General features: G+C 37.5%; 1 protein-coding gene across 2 annotated transcripts in view; it reads right to left on the bottom strand.

The window, feature by feature from the left end:
- USP32 (ubiquitin specific peptidase 32) overlaps positions 1–15,759 on the bottom strand; it is a 197,871-nt gene that overhangs the window by 87,769 nt on the left and 94,343 nt on the right. For both annotated transcript variants that reach the window (XM_079905174.1, XM_079905175.1), the window contains exons 3-4: positions 10,267–10,372; positions 5,970–6,088 (exon numbers count right to left, since the gene is read on the bottom strand). In XM_079905174.1, the coding sequence (XP_079761300.1) occupies positions 5,970–6,088; positions 10,267–10,372 (225 nt within the window). The remainder of the gene's footprint in view (positions 1–5,969; positions 6,089–10,266; positions 10,373–15,759) is intronic.

The following is a 15,759-nucleotide window of genomic DNA, read 5'->3' as shown; positions in this document are numbered from 1 at the left end:
CAAATATAATTGTACTTCAGAACTTTCATTTGCAAAAAATCTATATGCTAATTGCAAATTATTTCATCAATTCATTAAAGCAGTGCATTTCTACTAATAAGTCACATTTTATTTGCTAAGGTATATCCTGAAATCAGTAAACTGAATTTCTTTCAATATTTAATAAAACCAACTTTTCACTTGCTTCATCCCTCTTCTTCAGTACTTCAATTGGTCAGAATTAGCATATTTTAATTAAATATGTATGGAATTTAAATATTCTTTTAAATTTCATTGGCGAATTAAAATCTATCCAGGAGTCCTCCTCCAAAAGACATCACTGAAAACATGTATTCACAAGTCAACTAGAATACAAAAAGAAGCAAGGAGATTTCTATTTCTTTGTTTTCTTTCCAAGTATTTGTCTTCCTAAATCTCTGGAGAAAAAAAGTATCCAGGCTGAGAAAGAACATCATATGGCTGTGTAAGTCAATCTCTTTGACTGGAAGACAAGAGGACCCAGGTAGAGGGAGGGCCAGATGTTTCTATGAGAAAAAAGGCAGAAGCAACCCACATAGAAATACAATGAAGAATGACACTCAGGAGCCTAGCAGCTCTAATGACACTCAGGAGCCTAGCAGCTCTAATCCTGATGGAGATATTAAGGGATTAACTTAGAACCTAAAAGAGTTATGGTAGAAATAATTTCTATATTGTTAGTAGCATCCTATTAAGTATAGCAACATGCTTAAGCCTCATGGTTTCAGAACACTTAACAGTGCAATCCAAGCGATCAAGACAACATTGGAAGTCTTGTTTTTCTACATGGAAGAATATGGCATTCAGACTTGCTGCAGGGATGTGAGGACATTGCCAACATGTTTAGAGAATCATAGCCATATTCTTTCTCTACCCTACATTTAGTCTAGAAAGAGGGTTTGCAGTATAAACCCTACAAGCTGATGCAAGGGCACCACCTATGCCCTGTAGTCTACTAATTTTTACAAGTTAACATCTCTGACATTGGGAAAAGTCTTAAAATCAATAATACCCTTCAATTGTAACTCGCAGGTTTTTTGTTCTTTATAATACATAAAGGTGCACGTTATTAATCGATGGCATCTTAGATTCAGTTGAACGTGGTAGTTTCAATGGTTTCGGTGAAACTAAGATGATGTTATAAGATGCACCTTCATGTACCATTAAGAAAGAAAGAAGCTGCCTATTATTCTACCACCTTCACATATAGGTAATATTTATTGAGTATTTACAATGCCCTAAGCACCATTCTAAATATTTTTATATTCATTTAATCCTCAAGCAACCCTCTATAGGAGATACTATTATCCCCATTTTACACACGAGAAAACTGAGGCTCCAAAAAGTTATGCATTCAAGGTTATACCGTGGCAGAGATAGGATTGAACCCAGGTAGTCAAGGCTCCAAAGTCTCTGTGCCTAAACTATACACTTCGCTGCCTGGCCGACTTAGTGAAATATAAAGCAATCTCTGAAATCCACTTGCCCATTGGGATCACTCCATATAACTGGTAGCACCAAAATTCCATCTGCCAAACCTGACTTTTTATGTTTTTGAATCATGGCTCTAAATAAGGGAAGTAAAGGGGAAGTCTCCTTTTATAAGCTGTCATAATAGCAGTCTAGAAAAAAAATTTTCCAGTACTATAAAAGGCAACTAAAAATAAACAGACTTGGGCTTCCCTGGTGGCGCAGTGTTTGAGAGTCCGTCTGCCGATGCAGAGGACACGGGTTCGTGCCCCGGTCCGGGAAGATCCCACATGCTGCGGAGCGGCTAGGCCCGTGAGCCGTGGCCGCTGAGCCTGCGCATCCGGAGCCTGTGCTCCGCAACGGGAGAGGCCACAACAGTGAGAGGTCCGCGTACCGCAAAAAAAAAATAAAAATAAACAAACTTCTGAAACTGATACATCTTTGAAGAACAATGTAAAATACGAATTTCCACCTTGAGAATCAACAACCAAAAAAATTCAGTAAGAAAAAAACAATATAAGTCCTATATGGATTTCCTTCATTTCAAGTTACTGAAACATGGTAACTTGAAAAGCAAGGGTCTGGATCACATCACACACATTACTCAGAAATGACAGCAGATAAATACATCAAATAGTTGAATTAGGTAAAATTAGCCCATTTACAGTCTTGTTTTTTTGTTTTTTTAAAATCAACCTTGAGTACCTAATGATTTAAACAGCTATACACGAGTATCCCAAAACCTAGGCCTCTCATTTCTTTGATCCTCCCTCTTCCATAGGTCTTGTCCTTCATACAAGACTAACCCAACCATTTATTACCATAGTCTTATATTGATATTTTTATTATAAATCCATTCCCTTTCCAATAAATGCAATTTTAAGCATTCCACTTTCCCTGTCACAATTTCCTCTTATGAGCACACTCCTTCTAGTATCCTGACTCCAGTGATTTTTTAACTCCACAGGACCTACACCAATCACCTACACTTCACGTTGTCAAATCTAATGATCACTTCTCAGTGATCAAAGGACAACTCACTTGATCTTTCGGCTTATTTGATGTAGTTAAATACTCCTTCCTCTTGAAACATTTTTATCTCTTGGCTTCTAGGACATCATTCTCTTTCGTTCCTCCTCACAAGCTATTCCTTAGGCTCCTGTTTTGATTCTTCATCATCTCGCCATACGTCAGAGTACAGGACTCAGTCTTCCAATCCATTTTCTATCTTAATTCACTCCTAGATGACCTCATCCACATCTATAAGCCAACAAATCCTTTCCTCTGAACTCCAACTTATATGTCAAAAAGCACAGTTACCACTCCACCGAATGTCTAATATGATTCTCTAATTATGTCTTAAACTTCTCTTGCTTTTGAAACCTCCAACTTCCCTCTCCTATAGCGTTAGCCAGCTCAGTTAATGGCAACTCCATTCATTTACTAAATCAAGCGAAACACCTTAATCATCCTTTTCTCTTTCACTCACAGCCCATCATCAATACAAGAAATGGTCCTGTCAACTCCACCTTCAAAATAAATGCAGAATCTGAAAAGTCTCATCACCTCACTGTTACACCATGACCTCTTCCCTGGATTATTCAGATACCTTAATCAGACTCTGTTCAGTGTACTTTCTACATAAGAGCCAAAATGATGACGTTTAAAATGTAATCAGGACTTCCCTGGTGGTGCAGTGGTTAAGAATCCACCTGCCAATGCAGGGGACATGGGTTCGAGCCCTGGTCCAGGAAGATTCCACATGCTGCGGAGCAACTAAGTGCATGTTTCACAACTACTGAGCCTGTGTTCTAGAGTCCGCGAGCCACAACTACTGAAGCCTGTGCGCCCTAGAGCCTGTGCTCCGCAACAAGAGAAGCCACCACAATCAGAAGCCCATGCATCGCGACAAAGAGTAGCCTTTGCTCGCTGCAACTAGAGAAAGCCCGCACACAGCAACGAAGACCTAACGCAGCCAAAAAAAAAAAAAAAAGTAATTAAACAACAGCAACAAAAACTCATATATTTTCCTGCTCAAATACCTCTAAAGATTTCTGTCTCACTCAGGGTGAAAGCTGAAGAACTCACACTGTCCTACAGGGCCATGTGTAATCTCCCTACCCCATCCCACCCCGTCCCCCAACCTCTGTAGCTTCATTTCCTACTATTCCCTTGCTCATTCCATTCCAGCTAAATTGACCTCTTCTTGTTCCTTGAACAAGTCAAGCATACTTCCCCTGAGGGCTTTTGCTATATTCTCTTCATGAAAAATGCTTTCCTTAGATATCCGCGTGGGTTTTCTCTCTCACTTCCTTAAAATTCTTTGTTCAAATGTCACTTTCTCTGATAAGCCTCTCCTAACTATACTATACAAAATACCTTCACTTGGCTACCTCCTCTCCATCACCACCTATGCCCTGTAGTCTACTTTATTTTTCCCTATAGCACTAATTATTATCTAATATATGTACCTGCTATTGTGCCTAAATTATAAGAGAACTGGGTGGCTAACCACATTTAATCCCCATCTATAAAATGGTAATGTCTGCATAAACCTTATTAAAATGAAAAAAAATAGGAACTTCCCTGGTATCCAGTGGTAAAGAATCCACCTTCCAATGCAGGGGATACCCGTTCAATCCTTGGTCAGGGAACTAAGACCCCATATGCCACGGGGCAACTAAGGCTGCGCGTCTCATCTAGAGGCCGTGTGCCACAAACTACAGAGCCCACGTGCCCTGGAGCCTGCGTGCCACAACTAGAGAGAGAAAACCCTCACACCACAACTAGAGAGAAGCCCGCATGCCTCAACAAAAGATCCCGCATGCCGCAACTAAGACCCAACATGGCAAAATAAACAAATAAAATATTAAAAAAAATATATATATATGTATATATAATTCTCCCCAGAAATGAGCAAGCACTTAACATCTCTGTGAAAAATTCAAGTAATCAGGCCTGTAAAGATGAGATCAGTTTTTTTTTCTGGTCAGCAAATTTTATTAGGGGAAAAAAAAATGATCTAGTTTGTCTTGAGGTACTGAAATACCATCACAGCAACTTCCAGTCAATAAGTAAGAACCAAAAATGCAGGAGGACAATCCTTCTGCACCAAACACACAGAAATGTTTAGTAAAATGTAACACCATAACTACTACCAAAAACTGCTTAGCCAAGCTCAAAAGCAAGAAAGGGAAATCTCCAGGCGCTATCAACACAGAGGAAACTTAAAGCCAGAGTGATGAAAAGCTAAAGGTAAAGCCAGAGAGTCCAAAGAGATATAAGAACCACACACATGGGCTCCCCTGGTGGCGCAGTGGTTGAGAATCCGTCTGCCAATGCAGGGGACATGGGTTCGATCCCTGGTCCGGGAAGATCCCACATGCTGCAGAGCAACTAAGCCCGTGAGCCACAACTACTGAGCCTGTGCTCTAGAGCCTGTGAGCCACAACTACTGAGCCTGCATGCCGCAACTACTGAAGCCCGTGTGCCTAGAGCCTGTGCTCCACAATGAGAGAAGCCACCACAATGAGAAGCCCACGCACTGCACGGAAGAGTAGCCCCCCGCTCGCTGCAACTAGAGAAAGCGCGCGCACAGCAACGAAGACCCAACACAGCCAGAATAAATGAATAAATAAAATAAATTTATATTAAAAAAAAAAGAACCACATATGGCTGGGGTATTAACAATCAATGCTTATATAGTTAGGAAGGTGACTAAACTAAATTGAATTAAAACTCTCTGAATAAAACCAAGAGCAGTGGAAGTGAAATGGAAGTGGGTCAAATAGTCACCCATAAGAAATCATACAGCACTGAGTGCTGCAGGAAAGAATCAGAAACTTGTAAAAGGACTTTACTCTGCCATCTCTTGGGACTTTTCCCATATTAGCAGACCTCTGAAAAGAAATAAAAGAATTTTCTCTGTTAAAGATACACATTTTCTGTTGTTAAAGTTTTTTTACAATGAAAATATATTATTTATGAAAACAGGAAAATGACAAATTTTTAAAACCCAAATATTTCACTATGCAAATCAATTAAGTAAAATAAATGATAAAATAGGCATTGATGGATCATAGAGGTCACCTATGGCTCAAGGCCAGTGAGTGATATATCTACATGCTCATGATGAAAAGCAATGAGCACCACAACCTAAGCAATGCTGTTTCTGCAGGATCACCTGTGTGTGTGTCTGTATGTGTGCTGGTGTGACAGTGGAGGAGTATGTTTCATTATACCATTAAGTATAGACAGTTGCCTTTATTGGGAATTGGGAATTTTCAGATTCACAAACACAGCAGTAGTGTCATGCACCTTCGAGCATAGCACACAAATCGTTAAAGCATCAAACATTAAATAGAAAAATGTCAAGAATATACTACACATAAACATCTATTCATCACAGCTAAATTCATTATACAACTAAGAGTTAATACTTTGTCCACAGGGAGGGATGAAATGTAAATCTTTAAATATACCTCTGAGAAACACTTCCTGAGTGTATCTGGGACTTTACCATCCACCACATGGAGCATTCTTTCCATTTCTTCCCGTATAACATAGCTCCCGGATTCACTTGCAAAAAGACTAAAAATGTCTAGGAGAAAGAAAGAATAAAGTAATTTTATCATAGATTAAACGTACTCTGGTGGAAGTAGGGAGGGAAGAGATAGGTAACAATTATTGAGTGATTACTAGTGCCAAGCACTTTATAAATATATAATTTAATTTATTCCTTAAAAAAACAATGCTAATTAAAACAGGAATGTGGTATCTTTTCAAATACCAAATTTGCAAAAATGTTTGGGTGTGACAATACCAAGTGTTAGCAATAAACTGGGATAAACAGGAACTCTTATATACTGTTAATGAGTATAGATTACTGTAACACTTCAGAGAACACCTTGCCAAAATCTAGTAAAGATGAATATTTATGCTAGAAATTCAATTTCTAGGCAACTCTACCTCCACTTGTGAGAAACTCTCATACATACATGCATAAGGTACAACATACACTGAAGTATTCTTTGTAATAGCAAAATTTAGGAAAGAAAAGATAAATGTCCATCAACAAAAAAAATAGGTAACCTGAGACACACACACACAATGAAATACTATATAGCAGTTAGAATAAAGGAACTAAGTGTTTCCACATGAGTAAATATCAATAATATTCAGGGGAAAAAGCAAATTGCAAAACCTGTATAGTATACTATCTATTTAAAAAGTTTTAAACCTGTAAAACAGTTGAAGATATGTTTAAGGATACATACAAATGTCATAAATGTATAAAGACCTGCATGAGGAATGAAAGATCACCAATTTCATGAGAGTGGTTACTTCTGTCAAGGGAAGAATGTGGATAGGAATATGGAGGGATACTGAGAAAGAGCCTCACCTTGGCTATAATCTTTTATTTCTTAAAAAACAAGTTCTGGGACAAATATGACACAATGGTAAGAAATAATAAAGCTGGGTGGAAGTACATACTACATGTATGTTTGAAATATTACTGTTATGAGTTGAACTGCCCTCCCACATGTCATGGCTGATTCTCTTAAGGGGAATATTTGCTAGAAGCCTCTGACCATCTGTTATGGGTTAAATTATATTCCCCCGCTCCAAAAGATGTTGAAGTCTTAACCTCAGTACCCATGATTGTGACCTTATTTGAAACAGGGTCTCTGCAGATATAATCAAGTTAAGATGAGGTCATTAGGGTGGGTCTTAACCCAATATGATTAATTATAAGAAGACAAGACAGAAACAGTGGGAAGAAAGCCACATGATGAGATGGAAAGAGATTGGAGTGATGCAACTGCAAGCCAAGGAATACCAAGGATTGAGGGCTACCACCAGAAGTTAGGTAAAAAGAAGGATTCCTTCCTGTAGATTTCAGAGGGAGTAAGGCCCTGCTAACATCTTAATTTTGGACTTCTAGCCTCCAGACTGTGAGATAATAAATTTCTGTTGTTTTGAGCCACCCAGTTTGTGGTACTTTGCTACAGCTGCCCTAGGAAACTAATACAATTGTATAATAAAAATGATTTAAAATTTTAAATATATGTGTTTATGACCCTCAAATTGGTTATTTTTATTTATTGGCTACCTGAAGCCAGAGTATGTGTTTGTTGGTAGAGGGATGTTAATTTGAAAAAATCAGGATCTCAGTTAAATTCCAATACATAAAATTGGGTTTAGGGATATGTTCATTATCTTGATTGTGATAATGTGGATATATACATGTCTGAAAACATCAAAATGTACACTCTTTAAATATGTACATTTTATTGTATATCAATTATACCTCAGCAAAACTGTAAAAAAGGAAACAGCTGAAGAACAACAATCTAAATTCAGAAATGAGAAAGAAGATTCTGAGAGATTTAGAAGAAGTAAGAGGGCAGCTTAGAAAAGGAAGAAAGAAGAGAGAAAGACCAGCATCCAGTGGGCAAGGGTAAAATTCTAGGGATTTTTAGAGCAAAACGTCATACTCTTTAATATAAACACCTTCCTAAACTCCCCCTGGAAAATTTTCTTCTTTTTTTTTTTTTCTTTGAAAGTTTATTTTGGCCTCAATGTTTTTCACACGTTTAACTGTAGGTACATATGTGTGTATATAAACAATCACTTTGAGAAAACAGTAAAAGTTAACAATTTATTGATTGCCCGCTAGTTCTTGATACTTGCCAGGTGCTTTACATACATTTTTTCTTCTGAGTTTTACAATGAAAGATTTTGGTGGATGTCGCTTTCATCCTTGTATTGATGAAAAACAGGGGCTCAGAAGTTCAAGGAAGAGGCCCAGAGTCATACATATAGTAATTGGTCAAGCTAGCTTTTTTGCTCTTGGTCTTTCTCCCATGTTTTGCTCTGAGAATCATTAATTATGATAATAGTCAAATTATACTACTGAATTCCTACGATGTGCCAGACATTGGGGTCAGAGTGTCAGAGATAGAGCAATTCTAGCTGAGTCCTCCCATGCTGTCACTTAAATTTTAACTGTCATCTGACATTTCCCTCTCATCTCCCCTGGAAAATTTTCAATAAAATTTACATTGTTTACTAATATTCTTGTTAAGAGCAGATTTGCCTTGGGGGAGCTCAAAGAAAAGAATGAGGAAACATAAGACATTATAAGTAATCAAATGAATGAATTAAAAATTAAGTAAATAAATGCATATCCTAGGAAACACAGATGGACAATGAATGATCAACTAAGGTTGTCTTCCCTTTCATATTTAGAGGGTAAATGATGCCGTCTCATTGTAACATAAAATTTCCCTGCTTAGTAGAACTTAAAGGTGCCATCCTCTTCTGGGCTTACGTAATTCACCTAATAAAATTCATCTCTGAAGTTAAAAGTAAAACCATGATAAATAATTAAACCTTTTACCAAGAATTTGTATAAAGTATTATCAAGTGAACTTCTGGTTGTATTTGTGAAGTAAGGCAAGAATAGATTGCTAAATCTATGTATTCAGAATTACTTTTTAAAAATCAGCTTTACTAAGATATAAGGCACGTTCCATAAAATTCACTCTTTTAAAGTGTGCAATTCAGTGTTTTTTAATATATTTACACAGCTGTGCAATCATCACCACTATCTAATTAGAGAACATTTTCACCCAAAAGAAACCCCCATACTCATTGGCAGTAAGCTCTCCATTTCCCTTTCCCCCTAGCCTCTGGCAACCACTAATCTATATTCTGTCTCTATAAATTTGCCTAATCTGGACATGTCATATGATTGGAACCACATAATGTGTGTTCTACTTTGACTGGCATTTATCACTTAGCATAACGTTTTCAGGTTCATCTATGTGGTAGCATGTATCTGTTGGAGGAGAGCAGAATTTGTTGCCCCCAAATACGTCACTTTGGCTTGACAATTATTTTGAGCTTAAAGGCAATCAAAACCCAGCAGATTCAGAAATGCTCATTACCTCCCCATCAACAGCCTAAATTTACATTGGAAAAAAGGCCTATACTGGAAAGAGAGTTGTTATCAGAGATACTTTTTTACCTAAGAAACTAGTATAACAGGGCAACCTTTGTTCTCCAAACATCTCTGCCTTCCTGTGAATGGACTCCCTTCCTCTTGTACCCTCAGATCCCTATCCCTTTCCTTAGCTCAGAATGTTATATAAGCCTCAATTACCTGGCTGCCCTTTGGGTTTCATATTTTTATGGGGCTCCTGTACGTACATACAAAATTTGTTTGGTTTTCTCCTGTTAATCTGTCTTATATCAACTTAATTAGGGAAATTTTTCCCGCTCCTATGCAGTACTTTATTCCTTCTTATTGTTGAGTAATATTCTATTGTTGGTTATATCACGTTTTGTTTATGCTGAATGCATCAGTTGATGGGCATTAGGGTTGTTACCATTTTGTAACCATTATGAACAGTGCTGTTAGGAACTTTTTTTTTTTTAATGAATATATGTTTTTAGTTTTCTTGGGTATATACCTAGGAATGAAATTGTGGGATCATATGAAAACTCAGTGATTAACAGTTTGAGAAACTGCCAGTTTTCCAAAGTGGCTTCATTATCTATCTTACACTTACGTGGTATCTAATTGTAATTTGAATTTACACTTCCCAAATAACTACTTATGTTTAACATTTTTTCAAGTGCTTACTGGCTACTTGTATATCTCCTTTGGAGAAACATCACTTCAAATCCTTTGACTGTCATCAAAATTTTGCGGTAGATTATTCTGTACACAGATGTAGTATTTTAACATTTTGAGATAATAAAAGTACTCACATTTTGCTTTCTCTTCATCTCTGCCTCTTGTAAGAAGGACAAGTCCAACTATTAAGTTATTGAAGTGCAGGCCTTTGGATGTTCCACCAAAAGAACAATAAATCACCTAGGAGAAAATGAATGATACAGTCAACTATAGACATTTCAGTTGTCGAGGAATGTGAGGCTGACATCACCTTTAATAAATCTTATCTCCATCTCCAAACAAGGTCCTGGTAAATTTTAGTGCAATGATGTTGTTTCTCCCTCTTCTTCCTCCCTTACACCTTGTTATGGCACTCAGCCAAGAATATACTGTACTTATCCTAAAGGACATATATCACTGGCTCACACACTGAATTTTCTTTTTCTTGGGAGTCCTCATCAAGGTCCAAAAAGATAAGTTCCTCCCCTTCAATAGTCCCAATAATGTGATAAGGATTTCATGCAATTAGACAACTTCCTTCAACCTCTGTTAAACATATATACATAATTTTGATTTGAAAGATCAACATTCTCTAAGTGAATGTTCAGAAATACAGTGGCAATTATACTGCAGTATATAAATGTACCTAATTAACATGTTGTACACCTTAAATTTATACAAAGTTATATGTCAAATATATTTAGATTTTAAGTAAAAAAAAGAAGAAAATACAGAAAGACATTTTTATACTCTTAGAATTGAGTATTATGGTAATCAGAAATAAAGAAGAAAAGCTATTCATAAGAAAGGGACAGTAACAGCAATCACATAAATTCATTTATTCAACAATTCTGTGTTGAGTGCCTAGTGTGATAGTGTGATACAACAAACATATGTTTGGTCTTCCTCCAGGTTCCTGACACAAGAGCTTCTAAAATCTTTGGAATTCCCAGAGTGATACAGGTGAAAGGAGCATCTTTTGTTATTGATAATACCCCTTTAAACCATACCTGAATTTATGCTAATAAGGTGACTCTTGGTGAGTCCTTACAAAGCCTCACAATGGGAGCTGGTAGTCAGAGGAACTAATGATGTGATTAGAGGATTAGAACTTTCAGCCCCACTTCCCAAAGTCAGGGAAAGGGAGAGGAGCTGAAGATTGAGCTAATCACCAATGGCAAGTGATTTAATCATTCATGCCTATGTAATGGAACTTCTATAAGAACCCCTAAACTACGGGTTTATTGGTGAACACATCAAGGTGCAAGAAGGTTGGAACATCCAGAAAGGACAAGAAAGTACTGTGCACCATCGCCCTCCTAACTGCCCCCCGCCATCCCATGCATCTTTTTGCATTTGGCTGTTCCTGAGTTATATCCTTTATAATAAACTGGTGATATTAAATAAAGTGCCTTCCTGAGTTCTGTGGGCCATTCTAGCAAATTACTGAGTCCCAGAAGGGGAACATGGGAACCCTCGACTTATAGCTGATTGGTCAGAAGTACAGGACGTCGGGGACCTGCGACTGGCAACTTCTGAAGTGGGGGGCAGACCTGTGGGGTCTGCACTAACTCTGGATAGTTAGTATCAGAACTGAATTGAATTGTAGGACACCCAGTTGGTGTTCAGAGAGTTGGAGAACTGATTGATGTGGGGAAAAAACTCCACACATTTGGCATCGGCAAGTGCTGTGTTGTTTAAAAAAGAAAAAGGAAAAAAACCCGACCTAGTATCTGCCATGCAGAATTTGTCATTGAAATACACGATTAAAGATAATTCAAGGAATAAAACTTAAATGGTCAACATATGAAAATACATATTCATTAAATGATATTTATAAATATATTTAATAATACTCTGACAGCTGATGCCAAAAACTGTGTGTTTAGTGCCACTGAGAGCAAAAACTAGCATAGGGAGATGGCCTCAAATCAGAATATATAAAACATAAAAAGAACATAAGAAGTATACTTCATAGAATAACTATTTTTAGTTAGCCCCTGCATAACCAGAGGAAGGTAACAGAAAACCCCCTCTATCCCTGATTTTTAAAGCCCCAGACCTTTAAAAATCCCCTACAATTGGGGGAAAGGCAGAATCACTGAGAAAGTCTTGCCCTCCAAGATCCAGAGACATAATGACCCCCTAGAACTGAGACAGAAATAGGACAACAGAGAATGTCCGCCGGCCCCTGGTACCCCTCACCCACCTCCGCCACTGTGCTAGCAAACACTGAGGAATAAATAACAGCAGTCTACTGCCGAAGGAGAGGGAAGAGTATGGAGAGAGATCTTCTCTGTGGTACAGTAACAAAGAGAAAATAAAATCAAAAGTTAAAGATAGAGGGGCTTCCCTGGTGGCGCAGTGGTTGAGAGTCCACCTGCCGATGCAGGAGACACGGGTTCGTGCCCCGGTCAGGGAAGATCCCACGTGCCGTGGAGCGGCTGGTCCCATGAGCCATGGCCACTGAGCCTGCGTGTCTGGAGCCTGTGCTCCGCAACGGGAGAGGCCACAACAGTGAGAGGCCTGCGTACCGCAAAAAATAAATAAATAAATAAATAAATAAATAAAATATATATTTGATATGTTTCAATCTCCTTACAATTATCCTTAGTGATGATCAATTTCCCCATTTTTGCCCATCCCTTTGTAGAGAGAGACTCTTCGAATTGGCTCCTGAATCCCTTCTATATGACTCTAAGTAGTGTCTTACACCTTCCTTACTTTCTGGTATGACAAGATGGTCTAAGCTCATTTTATAAATTCCCTGACCCAGACCTAGAATCAGACATTTTTCCAAACAGCCTTGTTCTTTCAAATGGGAAGTTGTATTTAGAGATCACAATCAGGATACTAGTGGTGCTTATTGCCTGGGTATTAGTGACTGTTTCTCAAACTTTTCAGTGGACAGATCTAGGAAAGTAAAACACATCATGAATTTATACTAATACTCCCATATACATGCAATCTTTTCCATTTCATCTCCAGCTAATCATTACATTTTGATATCGATTGAATGTTTCAATATTAATAATGTTTCTATGTTCCTTTCTAGAGGACATCACTGAACTAAGGTAACATGGAAGTAGGATAACAAGAAGATAATTCTAAGCAGTAACTTCAAAAGGGAATCTGAGAGCATAAAGCATGAGAATACTAGGCCTAGATATTTGTAGAAAAGACTTCTGATGCTCTCACAAAGGTAGTTCTCCTTTCTTTGGGGACATAAGGCATGGAGACATTTCCTCATGCTTCTTGCGGCTGAATAGGGCTGTATGACTACTTCTGGCCAAAAGGTTATGGATAGAAATGACAGACACCACTTCTGAGCCATGCACCTAATTGCACAAGACCTCTCCCTAGCATGACTTCCATTACTTCACTACTGATTTATAGATGCTCTTTCTGATATGTAAGTGCCAAAGATTTGACACTGCCAAACAAAAACACTAATTCAAAAAGATACATGTACCCCAATGTTCATAGCATTATTTACAATAGCCAAGATATGGAAGCAACCTAAGTATCCATTAACAGATGAATGCATAAAGAAGATGTGGGGTGCGTGTGTGTACACATACATATACAAAACAGAATACTACTCGGTCATAAAGTAGAACGAAATTTTGCCATCTGCAACAACACGGATGGACTTGGAGGGTATTATGCTAAGTGAAATAAGTAAGAGAAAGACAAATATGGTACAATATCATATGTGGAATCTAAAACAAACAAATACGTAGTGAATACAACAAAAAAGAAACAGACTCACAGATATAGAGAACAAACTAGTGGTTACCAGCAAGGAGGAGAAAGAGGGGAGGGGCAAGACAGGGGTAAAGGATTAAGAGATGAAAACTACTATGTATAAAATAAATAAGCTACAAGGATATATTGTACAATACAGGGAATACAGCCAATATTTTATAATAACTATAAATGGAATAAAACCTTTAAAAATTGTGAATCACTATTTTGTACACCTGAAACATATATATATATATGTACATCAACTATACCACACACAAAAAAAATTCATTAAAAGAAAAAGACCCACTAAAATGTGCACTATTGTCTTATGAATGAGTAACAAATTGAAAATAAACATTTTGGCTTCAGTGCAGGGAAAAAAGAAAAAAGGGGGGAAAATTGACACTGCCTGTAAAGCTGAACCAACAAAAAGAGCTGTCATGGAGAGTCACCCAACTCCATCAACAGGATTTTTATGACTGAAAAATAACCTTATGTTATTTGGAGTGATGAAAAACTTTGGAAATAGATAGTGGTGATGACTGGACACAACATAACATGGTGAATGAAATTATTGCCACTGAAACGTGTACTTAAAAATAGTTAAAATGGTAAATTTTACGTTATAAATATTTTACCACAATTAAAACATACTAAAAATAAACAAACAAACATGGGAGAACTTCTACTTAGAACCTGTTTATCACTATCAACTAATAATAAACACCTGATTATACCTGATTGTTCAGCACAAATGTTCTCCTTGTTTGTTTAGAAAAGATTTTTAAAACAGACAATTAGTGCCTTAATCTATTAAGTTATTGTTAGAAAGCAGCTTTGAATTTTGTTTCCCACTTTAAAACACCTGTCTTGTTCCAACCCCAAAGATTAAAACACCAAAAGTGGAAACACCACTTTTCTGAAACATCAATTTTAGGAAAACAATTATGATTTCTGTGGGGAAATGAATATTGTGGGGAGAAAGGTAGAGAGGATTTCATCTGTATAGAAAATGCTTTTATTCTGCTTTATTTCTTTACATTTTTGGTAGATCTTAAATACTGCAATAAATCCTTTAGTGCCTCATACGTTACAGACAGCAAATATTTTTTGAATTATTGAGTGCACTTAAGAAAATAGACATTTCAGGGACCTCCCTGGTGGTCCAGTGGTTAAGAATCTGCCTTCCAATGCAGGGGGCGCGCTCTAGAGCCCATACGCCATAACTAGAGAGCCCACGTGCTGCAACTACTGAGCCAGCGTGCTCTGGAGCCTGTGCCACAACTAGAGAGAAGCCCATGCTCTGCAACAAAGAGCCCAAGCACCGCAATGAAAGACCCCATGTGCCACAACTAAGACCCAATGCAGCCAAATTAATTAATTAAAATAATAAAAAAGAAAATAGACATTTCACTCCACCATCCACGTTTGTTGGCAGCTAGAGTCCCATTCTGACCAACCTACCAGCAATCTTCCCCATTAAATGCTATCAACCGTAAGAAATTAGGAGTAGATTCATGGGACACATTAATGATTAAAATACACAGGATCCTAGACAATTCTGAAGTTCCTGAACTCCATTTCATTCTTCTGAATGTGAGCCCATTGTAATGTTAAAACCAGACACAGTAGTAGTCTAAGATTCCTATTTTCTTGTATTCCTTATAACCAACCATTTATTTAAGGAAACTTAAGTGACTCTCTGCTTCTTAGGATCGAAAGAACTAATAACATATACCCTTCTGTTAATGTTATCTTAAAGGAAAGCTGAAGAGAATAAATTATACAAAGTACAGTCATTTGAGAGTTTTAAAAGATGGGCAATTTTTTCATTTTGT

This window comes from Stenella coeruleoalba (assembly GCF_951394435.1).
Source record: "Stenella coeruleoalba genome assembly, chromosome: 19".
Classification (NCBI taxonomy): domain Eukaryota; kingdom Metazoa; phylum Chordata; class Mammalia; order Artiodactyla; family Delphinidae; genus Stenella; species Stenella coeruleoalba.
The sequence above is the reverse complement of the archived record's forward strand: the minus strand, read 5'-3'. Positions and strand labels throughout refer to the sequence as shown.